Below are 15633 nucleotides of genomic sequence, written 5' to 3'. Positions count from 1 at the left end.
TGTATTTATTTTATCTTACACATTTAAATCTGCAATATATTAGGAACTGATTTTGTGAATACTATGAGGTAGGGGTCAAGATTATTTTTTTCTCATATGCATATATAATCGACCCAGCACCACTTATTAAAAAAGGCCAACCTTTTTCACTGTACCTGGTCATCTTTTAATGGGATAAAAGGAAATGTTGTTAGAAATGATTAAGTGATAGAAAATGAGTTCTTAAACATTTAGAACTCATTCTATTTTTTTTTTTTTTTCTAGGTTAAGGACGAAGCTAAATGTCAGAATCCAGAATTTGAGAGAAATATGGAGGTTGGTAAATTCAACATTAGCTATTTGGGCTTAGACTTAGAGCAGTTGGGGGTGGAGCATAGTATAAATCTGAGCTGCTTTGAGAAAAACAAACTGCTTTGTTCTGTGAGTTATTGCCAATTTTTTTCAAGAGTCAAAGATAATTGAAATTGCAGTCCAAGTCTTAATCATAGGCAGAATTTAGCAGATAATTATATTATGATTCAACAGCAATGAAAAAAGAATAAACGTAATGTTCCTTGTATATTTTTTATTTTATACCTAAGAATACATCTTGCTTCATGGTCCCTGGTGTTCTTCCTGATACTTTGAATGTAGTCAGAATAAGAGTCAAAACAAATGAATTTTGCTATGAGGATGACAAACTCTGGAGTAATTGGAGCCAAGAAATGACCATAGGTAAGAGAACAGAATTTTTATTAAATTTAAAACATTGATGCTTTAAAACCTAAGCTGAAGCAGAAAATAGACTGGGGAAAGGGACTGTCATGCTCTCTTGATGTCAGGAAAAGAGTACTTACAATTGAAATTTATTTTCTTTGTAATCACTTCCAAATCATACAGAGTTAATTTACAGTATAAAGTTCTTTAGGAAACTGTAATCCAAATGGTTTTATCTTCTGTGTCTCATTTCCATTTTATTAACAAACTGAACAAAAAATATAGAAAGCAGGCATAGGCTGGACACAGTGACTCACGCCTGTAATCCCAGCACTTTGAGAGACTAAAGCAGGAGGATTGCTTGAGCCCAAGAGTTCGAGACTAACCTGAGCAACATGGTGAAACCCCATCCCTACAAAAAATACAAAAATCAACCGGGTGTGGTAGTTCACACTTGTGGTCTGGACTACCCAAGAGGCTGACATGGGAAGATCACTTGAGCCTGGGAGGTGGAGGTTGCAGTGAGCCAAGATTGTGCCACTGCCCTCCAGCCTGGGTGACAGAGTGAGACCCTGTCTCAAGAAAAAAAAAAAGAAGGCAGGCATAATCAAATTTGCACATTGTATAGTATTAGAGACTGTCCTACATGCTGGTTGGCAGAAACAAGAGTGGAGCCATTTAATAGACAGAAACCTGTATCTAAGTTTGAAAAACTCATTTATTAATTAAAAGGCTGAGCAAGCCAGGCTCAAGTACAGGACTGGAAAGACCTGTGCTTTATGGATGTGTGTGTGGTGGGGTGGGATACGGGGCTTTATTTGACTATAAGTGCAATGTGACTCAACATTGAAATCTTAAATGTGTCAAAAAGGCATATACAGTCTTAGACAGGAATGATGAGTGCAGCACCCAGAAGGGAATATTGAACGTTTGACACAGAGCTGTGGCCACATCAGAATTGTGCAGTATTCCATTCTGAGCACCACATTAAAGGAGTTACATTGGCAGACTGCAGTCTATCCTTGAAAGGGTAATCAGGATGTTGAAGAATCTCAAAACTTGGCAAGGAACAATTGGTAAAGTAACCTTGAGGAGTCATGATTGCTGATTTCTAACATTTGAGGTATTGTTAGGTACAAGAAGGAATAGGCTTTCCTTTTTGTTTCTCCAAGGGACAACACAGAACCAACTTAAGAACTTTTTAAACAGCTGTCTAAGTCAAACAGGTTGTTGAGGTAGTCAATTCCCTATTAATTGGGAAGTTCAACAAGTTATGTGCCAGGCATGGTTGCATTCATTTATTTATTGTTGCATAACAAATTACTCCAAAGTTTAATGGCTTAAACCAACATACATTTACCATCTCACAGTTTCTGTGGGTCAGGACTCTAACCACAGCTTAGCTGGAGGTCTCATGAGGTTGCAGTCAAGCTGCAATGAGAACTGAAATCTGTTTGAAGGCTTGATTGGGGACAGAGAATCCACTTCCAAGTTCACTCTTGTAGTTGTTGGAAAGCCTCATTACCTCACTGGTTGATGGAGGCTATAGCAGGTTGAATTGTATCTCACAAAAAGATATGTTCATAGGTGCCAACTCCTGGTACCTGTAAATGTAACCTTATTTGGAAATAGGATTTTTGCAGATATAATCAAGTGAGGATGAGGCCATGCTGGATTAAAGTAAATTCCTAATCTAATGACTAGTATCCTTATAAAAAAGAAAAGTCACACAGAGCACAGAGACACACAGATACACAGGGAAGAAAGCCATGTGATGATGGAGGCAGAGACTGCAGGAATGCAGCTACAACCAAGGAACACCAATGATTCCTAGGAGCTACCAGAAGCTAGGGAAGAAGCAAGGAGGGATTCTTCTCTAGAGCCCTCAGAGGGAGCATAGCCCTGCTGACACATTCACTTTGGACTTCTAGCCTCCAAAACTCTAAGATGATACATTTCTGTTGTTTAAAGCCATCTAGTTTGTGTTAATTTGTGAGACAGCCCTAGGAAATGAATACAGAGGCTTCCTTTAGTTCCTTGCCACTTGGACCTCCCCACAGGGCTACTTCCTGATATGGAAACCAGCTTTCCCAAGTGAGTAATCCAAGCAAGAAATAGAGTGTGAGAGAACACTCAATATGGGAAACATGGTCTTTTATAACCTAACCTTAGAAATGACATCTCATTACTGCTGCTGTTCTATTATTTAGAAGTGAGTCAATTAGTATATAGCCCATGCTCAAGGAGAGGGGATTGCACCAGGGTATGAATATCAGGAGTCAGGAATCATGTGGAGTAATCTTAGTGACTGCCTAAAACAATGGTGCCAGGCCTTGATGATGCTTTCTAGATGTTCATGACTTAGTGGGAAAAATGAATGTGTATATAGGCAAGTGATAGTCTATGTGTTAGATATAGCAAGGCAGGCTTTGAAACTGGACAATGGAACTGGAATTTGAGTCCTGATGCCATTATTTACTAAATCCTTCTGGATTACTTACTAAAGGTCTCTGAGCTTTATCTTTTTCATCTGCTTAAATGGGAGATAATGCTGTCATTATAGCATATATATGAGATAAGCATGCAAAACCATGTTACATATCAGACATATAGTAGGTGCTTACTTAAGAATAATAGTTGTTAGGATTATTTTAGGTATTTTAGTAGTGATAAGTAACCAGTAAGAAAATGTAGTCACTGTTAATGAGATGACATATTTAATATAGCATCGTTGTTAATAGTGTCTAAAACTAGTTAACATCTCCTGATTTACCTGAGCTGGCGGGAAAAACCAGCCCCATGAGCATCCTCTGGGCTGGCCCAGTACACAGGGGGAGGCGCTCCATGGCTGGTCTTCCCTCTGTCAGCCCATGCGGCCGCCATGACCTGGAGCACCACCACCTGGGGCGCCCACCAGCTCAACAGCACCACATTCACGTGGCAGCTCTTCCCCACCTGGCAACCACTGCTGTTGGCCAGCATCACGCTACAGCTCTTCTTCTATGTGGGCCTGGCCTTCATCGGTCTGGACCTCTATTACTCCTCCAGCAGCATCAAGGAGCTGGAGTACGACTACACTGGCGACCTGAGCACCAGGAACTGCTCCGTGTGTGCCACGGCCTGCCAGGGCTGCGCACCACTGCCTATCTGCTCATGTGCTTGGTACTTCTCACTGTCTGAGCTCTTCCAGGGCCCCATGTACCCCTACTACGTGCTGAACAACTTCTACCAGAACAACAGGTGGTACGGAGTATGCTGCCATGATGCACAGCTGAGCGGGCTGCCCAGCACGCTGCACCACCCGGTCAACGGGCACATCCCCTAGGCCACCTGCCCATCGCGCAACCTGCAGTGCCATCACCAACAGCCTTTTCAATGACTCCTTCTCGCTGTGGTACCAGCGCCAGCCCTGCGGGCCCTATGTGGAGATGCCGCGCTACTGCACTGCACCAGAGCTACCACACTGCACCAGCATCGCCCAGTAGACTGACTACCCCCTCAAGTTCCACAACCCACTGCTGGTCAACTGCAGCCTGGTACTGGCCTCGCATGGCACGGCACCCCCGCTCAACTGGTGCTGGCCGGTCTACGATAAGTTCAGCCCCATCCCCAACAACACCGGCTTCATCAACCAGGACTTCATGGTGTGGATGCTCATGACAGCGCTGCCCACATTCTGTGAGCTGTATGTGCACATCTGTTAGGGCAGCTACTCGACCTCGGGGTGCCTACGGCATCAACAATGCCTACAACTATCCTGTGTGTGCATTCGGCAGCCACAAGCTCCGCATCTTCAGCAGCATCTTGTGGATGGGTGGCAAGAATTCCTTCCTGGGCATCGCCTACCTGGTCGTCAGCTTCTTCTGCATCCTTACCGGCTTTAGCATGCTGGTCATCTACATTCACTACCAGGACCAGAAAGATGATGACGATGAGGAGGAGGGGTGATTCCAGCTTTCCTACGACCCTTCCTGCTGCTTGCTAAAATTCTAACGAGCTTCTTTCAGCCTCTCCCCCTTGCCCCTCATCCTATTCTAGTCTCTCCTGGCTTTTCCTCCCTTTGTGAAGGAGGGGGCCAGAGAAGGGAATAACACCCTCGCTCTTGGGGGCTGCTAGAGTCTCTTGCCTGGTGGTGGAGGGTTGACTGCAGAGTGAAACATTCTTGCAAACTCTCCCCACCTCCTCCGTGATACTGACTTGCCATGTTAGGTTCTTCAAGTCTGAGAGTGGAAGGGATCCCTGTAGAGACTCATTTTCAACCCCTATCAGAGGAAGAGATTGAGAGACCTAGCAATGTGAAATAACTCAGTCAAGATCAGGCAGCTGGCAAGTGGTTCCTGACGCTGAGGCTAGAGCTTTTGCCACTACAGTACAGTGGTTTTCTTTTCTTTGTGGGGAGGGTGGGTTGGGATGGAGAGTGAGGCCCACAAATTACCCAAAGAGGCATGGAGGGGTGTGGGAGAGCATATTTGTTAAATATGCAGGTAGATTAGGAGGCATCAACCCCAGAGATTCTGACACAGTAATGCTGAGGTGAGATGCTTGAACCTGTTTTAACAAACTCCTCTGGAGATCTCCATATTCCCTCAAATTTGGAAATCACTGCCCTGAACCAGGTTGGACCTGAACCAGTCACCTGAGTCCAGTTTTTCAGGTAGTAATTTGTTCCCAGAGACAGTGACACCATAATGTTGCAGGTTTGGTCTGGCACGCTACCTTAAATATAGTCAGCTATTAATGACTTGTGGAATTTTTTTAAATCATTATCTCTGAGCTGGGCACGGTGGCTTATGCCTGTAATCCCAGCTCCCCGGGAGGCTGAGGCAGAAGAATCAATTGAACCCAGGAAGTGAAAGGGGCAGTGAGCTGAGATGGTGCCACTGTACTACACCCAGCCTGGGTGACAGAGTAAGACTGTCCCCCCAAAATAAAATATAATAAATAAAATAAAATTTAAAAATCACCATCTCTGGAAAACTAATTGGCGTACAGATTTGTAGGACAGGGTTTGTGTCAATTCTTTTTATATTTTCATATAAAAGCAAACAGGCAAACTTTACCAGGTACTGTGTAGAAACGTGAAAATGTGAGGCCAGTTTGTACAGTTCAGAGGGAATGCTTTGACTGTAGAATCAGATAGCTGGAAGGGATCTTTGAGGGAAAGTAATTTCCCTAAAGTAACATCTATGTCTCCTGGCCCAGTCTTCTTTGTCATTTAATTTGTGTGTGTGTGCATGCATGTGTGTGCACACTTACAAAGGGCTTCATTCATACCTTTTCTCTTGGATCTGGAAAATTGTTTTTTTATGTTTGACAATGAGATATGTTTGTTTGTAGTAATCATATTTGAATCAGTACTAAGGCATATATAGTCTTATATGTAAACTAGAATCTTAAGATTATTTGAATCTTTGAGATAATGTTAAAAGTCTTAGCTAAAATCATTCCATTGATTTTATTGATTGACTAACATTAATCAATATGTTTAAAGTTATTCTAAGAAGCAACAGTTTTACTTAAGAAACCTTTCTTTCATGGCAAAATAGCTTAAAAGAACTTAAAAAAAAAACACTTTGTGATATGTTACCAGTTTATATGCTAAAAGCAGTTATTTGCTATCTGTCATACAGAATTTCTCAGTGCCTGCTGTCTGTTTACTACTCATTCGTTGCTACTTATTCGTTTAAAGCACTGTAAAATCTTGAAGTGTTTTTTAATCAGTTAAGAAATATTGTATTGAATAGTTCACATTCTAGTTTTTTGAATATAGTTACTGAACAATGAACAATGTGCATGTCGCTGACATCTGTCTCAGAGCTTCTGGGACAATCATGATTTGAGAGATTCTATCCATTGTTACATATACCAAAATAATTCCAATGTGTTGGCTTCCCAGCTTCTGAACATGACACAATTTTATTATCAGAGTTTGTATGGTGATTTTAGGCTATGAAAACATGATTATTATGTGTACATAGAGTAATTTTTATTTGTTATGAATGTTTGAACAGCTCACTAGCCCAGCCTTCCTCTATTTTGAATAAGAGAGTTTACTACATCTTTTTACTATGTAGTTGAGAATAACATGTATTTTGTCATTTTTAGAATGGTCAGTTTATTTCTATAAAATTTTAAATGAGGTTCGGCCCACTGGCTCATGCCTGTAATCCCAGCACTTTGGGAGGCCAAGGTGGGCAGATCACTTGAGGTCAGAGCTTGAGACCAGCTGGCCAACATGGTGAAACTCCATCTCTGCTAAAAATACAAAAATTAGCCGGGTGTGGTGGTGTGCACCTGTAGCCCCAGCTACCCAAGAATCTGAAGCAGGAGAATCACTTGAATCCTGGAGGCGGAGGTTTCAGTGAGCCGAGATCATGCTATTGCACTCCAGCCTGGGTGACAGAGTGAGACTCTGTCTCAAAAAAAAAGGTTAAATGAGACCATGAAAGTTAAGGGACTCTGATTCTGATTAAATTAATGAATATGGTTCCTGGCCCTATTCTCTGGGTTTTCGAAGGAGAATAAAGCTTATGTTTGTCTTTTAAAAAATGTCCTGATTTCAGGTGATCTTTAAGGTGTTTGCTCACCCAGGGAAGTTCAGGTACCAGAGGAGGACTTTTTGTTTTTTTTTAACTGTTAAGATAACAGAAGATAATTGAAGAGTTTTGGAAAATAGGTTAGGGGAGGGAGCAGAAATATTTGTGATCTTACTAGCTAACAGAATTGCTGCTAGGTCTATTACTAAAAGCATTTTGTTTCTCAAGTCTTTCTGTTTGCCTTTCATTCTCCAGGTAAGAAGCGCAATTCCACCCTCTACATAACCATGTTACTCATCGTTCCAGTCATCGTTGCAGGTGCAATCATAGTACTGCTGGTTTACCTAAAGAGGTAAGGTAGCTGCCCAGGCAGGCTTTATAGTTACTGCTAGCCTGTTTGCTATGGTTATTACTGTTAGTGCTTGTGTTTTATGTTTGCTCAGTGTATTAGAAGCATGTTGACTTTAAGTGGCTTTTGGGAGTATGACATGACAAGGAAGTATTACTATGCCCACTTTCTTTCTTTCTTTCTTTTTTTTCCTGAGACAGAGTTTCACTCTGTCACTCAGACTGGAGTGCAGTGGCATCGTCTCAGTTCACTGCAGCCTCTGCCTCCTGGGTTCAAGTAATTCCTGTGCCTCAGCCTCCTGAGTAGCTGGGGTTACAGGTGCCCACCACCACACCTGGCTAATCTTTTGTATTTTTAGTAGACGGAGTTTCACCATGTTGGCCAGGCTGGTCTCAAACTCCTGTCCTCAAGTGATCCACCCGTCTTGGCCTCCCAAAGTTCTGGGATTACAGGCATGAGCCACTTCGCCTGGCCACCATGCCCACTTTCTAATGAAAAACATGTTGAATTTGTTTTCCAGGGCTCCCTGCTGAAGCACTGTTCCCTTTACATGTGTTTAGGATTGTTGAATAGGCCCTAGGTTCACTTTACTCTTTGAAAATCCTAATCTATCAAGTTAGTCATTAGTTGTTGAAAGAAGTTTTAGAAATGGAAACAATTACTAATAAAAATGACTGTCTGGGCTGGGTGCAGTGGCTCATGGCTGTAATCCCAGCATTTTAGGAGGCCAAGGCAGGTGGATCAAGAGATTGAGACCATCCTAGCCAACATGATGAAACCTTGTTTCTACTAAAAATACAAAAATTAACTGGGTATGGTGGCATGCACCTGTAGTCCCAGCTACTCAGAAGGCTGAGGCAGGAGAATCGCTTGACCTGGGAGTTAGAGGTTGCAGTGAGCCGAGATCATGCCATTGCATTCCAGCCTGGCAACAGAGCAAGACTCTGTCTCAGAAAAAAAAAAAAGACTTGTCTGGTATTAATGCAAAGCAGTCTACTACTTAATATTGTGGGAAAGAGAACTTCACCAAGTTGTCATGAATGGATAGTAGTCATTCGTTGAGAATATTTTATTTTCTCTGTTTCCATATAGGGACTGTTATTTGCTCTTGCAGTAAATAACTAAGGTTGGAATAACGTTATTAAGCTGAATCTAGAACCAATATGTTATCACTATTTTAACATTTATTTTATATATATTGAACATTATTATATATATATAGTGCCTATTTGTGAAGCAGGCACTGTTCTAAGGTGCTAAAGTTACAGCAGTGAACAGGACAAAGTCCCCATCTACATTCTAGAGGGAAAGATACACAACATGCACACACACCCACACACACAAAATAAATAATAAATACTATGATTTCACATAGTGAGAAATCTAATTGGCAGTAGCAGGGTGTGGCTAGGAAGTGATAGGAGGTTCATTTTACATGGGATGGCCAGAGGACTCCTCTCTGGGAAAGTGACATTTCAGGAGAGACTCCCAATAAAGTAAAGAAGTGAGTCATTCAAATATTTGAGGAAAGAGCATTCTAGGCCAAGGGAACAGCAAATACAAAGGCCCCAAAGCTGAAATACACTTGGTTTGTTTGGCTGGAGTGGAGAGTGCAAGGTGGAAAGCGGCAGCAGGTGAGGACAGAGAGGTTGACCAACCAGATCATGCAGGGCATGGCAAGGACCTGAGATTTTATTCTAAGCATGATGAGGAGCATTGAGAGTTCTGAGCAGAGTAGGTACATGATCTGAGTTACTGTCATAAAAGACCATTGTAGTTGCTGAGTTAAGAACTGACTTGGGCAAAAGTGGAGGCAGATGAACTAGTTTGGAGGCATTGCAGTGTTTTGGCAGAAAGATGAGGATAACCTGCACTGGGGGTTAGCAATGGAGATAGCAAGAAGTGGTGAGAAATAGTATATGTTTTGAGAGTAGAATTTGTAAGACTTGCTGATAGCTGTCTGTCTGTGGAGGTGTAAGGGTAATTGAGGATTCAAAGATAACTCTTAGATTTTTGGCTTGAGCAACTGAGTGAATACTGCTGCTATTTACTGGGACAGAGAAGACTGTGAGGAAAGCTGGGTTTGAGGGAAAGATAAGGACTTCAGTTTTGCATATGTTAAGTTTGATATGCTCATTTGATATCCAAATAAAGATGTGAAATAAGTGATTGAGTGCATGAATCTGGAGTTGAAGAGAGAGGTCTGGGCTGGAGATCTAATTTTGGGAATCCTCCGCATGTGAATGGATTTAAAGCCCTAAGACTGAAGGGAATGTTCATAAAGTGAGTGAGTGAGACAAGAAGACAAAAGACAATCCTGGGGCACATCCATGGACACACCCTGGGAGATGGAGGCAAGCCCACCAAAGGATGCTGTAAGATTGAAAAATGGAGATATATAAGAAGAAAAAGAAAAAGAGGAACGTATTATGTTCTCAGAAGATTTTTTTTTTTCAAAATTATACACAACAAGCGCCCATCTGGTCTATTAAAAGTAGAGCAGCATTATCATTTAGATGATAGGGTGTAAGTGATTCACTTATCCTGATGGTCCCTGTGCTCCACCTATGGGCAAGAATGGAACTGAATGCCTTAGAATATTGATTTTCGTGTACACCATTTTAGAAATTTCTTTACAACTGCCTTGTCAATAAAGATGACTTGTATACCATGTCTTTTGTCCATGCCCTCTTTTAATATTTATTAAATATTAAATAATATGGTATTTATGTGGGACACTCCTTTGGACTGGAAGGTTTGAATCAAAATATCTCTGTTTTCTTAAGGCTCAAGATCATTATATTCCCTCCAATTCCTGATCCTGGCAAGATTTTTAAAGAAATGTTTGGAGACCAGAATGATGATACTCTGGTAAGAACAGATTTTGTGGGGCTTGAAATTGTTTTTTTTTTTTTTTTTGAAAGCTATGAGATTTTTAAAAATTGTGGTAAAGTATCCATAACATAAGATTTACCATTTTAAGCATTTTTAAATATACAGTTCAGGCTGGGGGTGATGGCTCACACCTGTAATCCCAACACTTTGGGAGGCTGAGGCAGGAAGATCACTTGAGCCTAGCAGTTTGAGATCAGCCTGGACATGAGACTACTGCACTCAGCTAATATATATATATATTTTGCAAGACCCTGTTTCTACAAAATATATAAAAATTAGCTGGGTGCAGTGGCATGTACCTGTAGTCCCAGCTACACAAGAGATTGAGGTGGGGGAGGATCCCTTGAGCCCAGGAGTTTGAGGTTGCAGTGAGCCATGGTCATGCCACTGCATTCTGACCTGGGTGACAGAGCAAGATTCTATTAAAAAAAAAAAAAAAGAGTATACAGTTCAGTGTCATTAAATATAAGTCATGTAACCATCACCACTATCTCTTTCCAGAACTTTTTCATCATCCCAAATAGAAACTGTGCCTGTTGAACAATAATTCCCCATCCCCTCATTTATTCCTCCACCCCTGGTAGCCTCTATTCTACTTTCTGTCTCTATGAATTGAATATTCTAGGTACTTCATATATATGAAATCATATATATGATTTGATTTGTCATTTTGTGTCTGGCTTATTTTATTTATCATAATGTTTTAAAGGTTCATTCATGTAGCATGTATCAGAATTTCATTTTGAAATTAGTTCTTATAAAGTAGAATTTATTTTTAAAAATTTTGAAGAAGATCTGATTTAAAATCAGTCCAAGCATGCCAGTTAAGAAGTCTTCAGAATACTTTGCTTATCTCATATGACTGGGCTCCATTTGCTCTCTGGGTTAGTGGATATATTTTATCAAAACATGCAGGGGAGGGGCGTCCTTTATGAAGCTAGCCTAATGGGCAGGCCTTCTGACTCTTGGATAATTTAGAAAACTTGATGTGGAGAAATAGAAACATACAGTAAGCAATTGAAATGCATTGTGTTCATGTTGTTTCTTGGAAAGCTGGACTCCAAGACATAGAAGCGGAGCAGCCCTACCCTACACAGTTGGTTTCCTGCAGACTCTCATGCTAGAATTTGTGGCTAGAAAAACCTAAGACATTATGGGAATAAAAGGGTTTGAGGTTTCTATGATAATACATCCACCCTACCGAAATAATAAAGACACTAAATGAAATAAATATTATTATCCTTGTGTATATCTTAAAGGAATAATAACAGGCATAAGGCAGTTAATTTAGGGAAGTAGTACTGCATAGTAGATAATAGCCTGATTTCTGGAGTCAGATTGTCTGGATTCATATCTCTGCTGTGTCATTTACCATCTTTTTGACCTTGGATAATTTCCTTAGTTTCTCTGTGACTCAATTTTTTCATTAGTAAAATGGAGGTAACAATAGCACCTGCCTCATAGGGTTATGTGGATTAAATTAATTTAATACCCAACAATTAATTGAATGGAAACTGCTTAGCATACGTGGCACATTGTAAGTGCTTAATAAGCGTTAGTGATTAACGTTATTATTGATAATAATTTATTTTTCTCTCTAATCCCCAAATAATTATTGTAATAACGGGTGATTCTCAATAGCAGTGATGGTATTTGGTTAGGGAGGGAAGGCAGAGAGGCAGATATGCTATCAGAGGAGGATTCATTTGGATCACTTTTTCACCAGGTCATCTTCACAGATATTAGATAACTCTACCAGACCCTGGGAGTCAGGGCATGTAGAGCCAGAAGTTAGATACCTGATGAGGAAATTGTATGTTGTATCTGGAGTGAGTATGATAACTATGGTTCTCCAACTTTAGTTGAGTCACAATCAACTGGAGTGCTTATAAGAAATACAGATTTCTGAGCCTTCTCTCCAGAAACCCTGATTTGGCAGGTCAGGGATGAGTTCTAGGACTCTGCATATTTAACAGGAGCCCATAGATTATCTCTGTCCTGCTAAGAGAGGCTATGGGTCACACTTTGAAAATCACTGATAAAGATATTTACCCCCGTCTCTTCCTTCATTTCACCAGCTGTGATAGATGCTGGAGGCTGGGAATTGTACAAGGACTCTAACAACTTTAACCATTATTGAAAATCTGCTATGTGCCAGACAATGAATTAAGTGCTTTGCCTATATTACCTTATTGAATCCACATAACCAACCTATGGAGATGATGTTCTTAGTATTATTTTACAGATGAGGAAATGGAGCCCCCATGAGGTTAAGCAATTTAGCTGCAGTCACACAGCTCGTGGTGGAAAGGTAGAATTTGACCCAGGGCTGTCCTATGCCAGACTTCTCTTATTCTTTCTGCTATGCTGCATTGCCTCTTGTAAGATAGGATGCTTGTCCTGAAGAACCTCACCATCTTCTAGGATGTCTGTATGACAGAAGTAGAGGGTTGGGATAGGGGATTTCTGAGAAAAGATTTGTGGTCATATTATAAATAGCTTTAAATGGGAAGATATTGTCATGTCTTGTGTATATTAATGGCACTTTTTGTGCACTGCTTGTGGGCCTGTAAAATGACATATATCCTTTCTGGAAGGCAACCTGGTAAAATGTAACAAGAATCTTTAAGTCTATGATTATACTTTTGGGAAACAATTTTGAGGAAATAATTCAACAATGGCACAAGAGTGGTTAATGCAGCATTTGCTTTTAACATGAAAAATTTGAAACCAATGAAACATCAACAATCAAGAGTTAGTTTAAATAAATAAAAATTAGGTTTTCAAAGCATTTAATGTTATAACAAAATACTCAAGATACAAGAATAAGAAACAGACCATAAACGTGTAGTATATTATAATCATAATTTTTGTTGAAAATGCATTAATATATACATAGAGTGAGGGGAAGGAAATGGGTCCAAATGAATTATTATTTCTAGGCAAAGGGATTGTGGGTAACTGATATTATTCTCTGTCTACCTCTCTGAAATTTTCAAATTGCCTATACTGGGCATGTACTACTTTTATAATAAAAGAAAATCTGTACAAGTCATTACAGGGAAAAGAGAATATTGTAATCAACCAGGTCTGAGAGATAATAGGGACTTGAACTTAGGTGGGAGCAGAGGAGATTGACGTAAGAGACATTATTAAAGGAAATCAACTCATTATGACTTGGTGAGTCTGTGTGGGTGATGAGAGGTAGGGAGAATAAAAAATAATTTCAAGTTTTCAAGTCTGAGTAATAGCGTGAATGATGGTAACATTGACAGCAAAATCAGATCAATTATCTTTCTCAGAGATGAGAAAATTGCTTTTTTCAATTTGCTGTCTAGAGGATAATATGTTGTTTTTGTCCCGATGAGTCAGATAATTCTGTAATTTGGTGACGCAGATATACTGACAATATGGATCATTAAAAGCACAAGGTATTTTTGTTTTGTCCATTGCAGACCATTAAACAAAATCAGTTCTTTAAAACTGAAAGTATAATAAAAATTCCAGAGATGGGGAAGGGTAAGAGAACAAATTTTTATGTCTGCTTTTAACCAAATGAAAAACTCTTGCTTTCTTCACATGGCATCAATTCTCACAAATTGGACTGCATATGCTGCATATTCTTTTACATCTAGAATCATTGAATTATTGAATGAATATAGCCCTAGAGGTCATCTAATGAGGTGGATATTGACATGTTTAATTATTTCCCTTTAATTATAAATGTTCAAGATTCTCACTTCCCTCTCTCTCTCTCGCTCTCTCTCTCTCTTTTGAGATGGAGTTTTTGTTCCTGTTGCCCAGGCTGGAGTGCAATGATGCCATTGCAGCCTCCACCTCCTGGGTTCCAGTGATTCTTCTGCCTCGGCCTCCCAAGTAGCTGGGAAAACAGGTGCCCACAATCACACCCAGCTAATTTTTGTATTTTTAATAGAGATGGGGTTTCACCACATTTGCCAGGCTGGTCTTGAACTCCTGACCTCAGGTGATCCACCTGCCTTGGCCTCCCAAAGTGCTGGGATTACAGGCCTGAGCCTGAGACCATGCCTGGCCTCATCTCCCTCTCTTTAGAGATAGGGACATTAGGAGCCACAGAGAAGTTTCTCAAGGACTATCACTGTGTTAGGCCAATCTTGTATTGCTGTTATTGCTATAAAGGCATAACTGAAACTGGGTAAGTTTTAAAGAAAAGAGGTTTAATTGGCTCATGATTCTGCAGGCTTCACAGGAAGTGTGGTGCCAGCATCTGCTTCTATTGAGTACCTCAGGAAGCTTACAGTCAAAGCTTAACTTTGACTTTCCAAGTGTGGCCTGGTGGAAAGTGAAGGGGTAGCAGGTTTCTTACATGGAAAGAGTGGGAACAAGAAGGGGTAGGGGTTTGCCATATACTTTTAAACAAACAGATCTCATGAGAACTCACTCACTGTTGTGAGGACAGCACTAAGCCATGAGGGATCCGCCCCTGTGACCCAAACACTTCCCACCAGGCCACACTTCCAACGTTGGAGATTACAATTCAGTATGAAATTTACCAGGGGCATATATGCAAACTCTGTCAGTCACATAGAGAGGTAACTGCAAAACCTGGACTAGAAGCCATATAGCCCAAAGTTACCAACTTCCAATCCAAAGAAATAATCCTTGTCCTTTTTAAAACAGTCTCTTCTTCCACACTGCACCATTGATAGTTGTTCTTATACAAATTTCTTTAGTTATGGCCATAAATAAATTAAATCTTCAGTATAGTTTTCCTTAAAGTTACTAGTGTTTTGCTGATATTTTGTTCATTACTGTAGTAACGTTTTGGCCAACAGCATTTCTTTCTGTTGCTTTGCTATTTGCCTTTTCCTTGTAACCAATTGGGCTGCTGGCCATATTGAGGGGAGGTAAGGGGAGTTGCAGAGGGAATTGCTTTTTCTCTCTATCTGCATTTCTTTTATCCATAAAAAAGATCTATTCTCCCCCTGCTTCTTGGAAACCAAATCTTCTTTTCAGCATTGTGCCATTTTTTCATTCCTGATCAGAAAGCAGCTTTTTAAACATGGAAATAACACCCCAATACTGCTGATGGTTATTTTTTACTTCAGTGTATATCTTTTTTTTTTTTTTTTTTTTTTTTTTTTTTTTTTTTTTTTTTTTTTTTTTTTTTTTTTTTTT

At 40.2% G+C, this 15633-nt stretch overlaps 2 protein-coding genes across 2 annotated transcripts in view; both read left to right on the top strand.

Annotated features, from left to right (window-relative positions):
• IL13RA1 (interleukin 13 receptor subunit alpha 1) overlaps window positions 1-15633 on the top strand; it is a 68526-nt gene that overhangs the window by 40775 nt on the left and 12118 nt on the right. Inside the window, exons 7-10 of the mRNA XM_017511260.2 lie at window positions 265-315; window positions 582-714; window positions 7488-7584; window positions 10368-10452. Coding sequence (XP_017366749.1) covers window positions 265-315; window positions 582-714; window positions 7488-7584; window positions 10368-10452 — 366 coding nt within the window. The remainder of the gene's footprint in view (window positions 1-264; window positions 316-581; window positions 715-7487; window positions 7585-10367; window positions 10453-15633) is intronic.
• LOC108291073 (cell cycle control protein 50B) lies at window positions 723-5537 on the top strand. Its single transcript, XM_017511261.2, is given in 3 exon segments — window positions 723-4017; window positions 4019-4411; window positions 4413-5537. Coding segments are annotated over 3 exon segments (1065 nt in total). The 5' UTR covers window positions 723-3577; the 3' UTR covers window positions 4645-5537.

This window comes from Cebus imitator, unplaced genomic scaffold, assembly GCF_001604975.1.
Source record: "Cebus imitator isolate Cc_AM_T3 unplaced genomic scaffold, Cebus_imitator-1.0 Scaffold445, whole genome shotgun sequence".
Lineage (NCBI taxonomy): Eukaryota > Metazoa > Chordata > Mammalia > Primates > Cebidae > Cebus > Cebus imitator.
The sequence above is the reverse complement of the archived record's forward strand: the minus strand, read 5'-3'. Positions and strand labels throughout refer to the sequence as shown.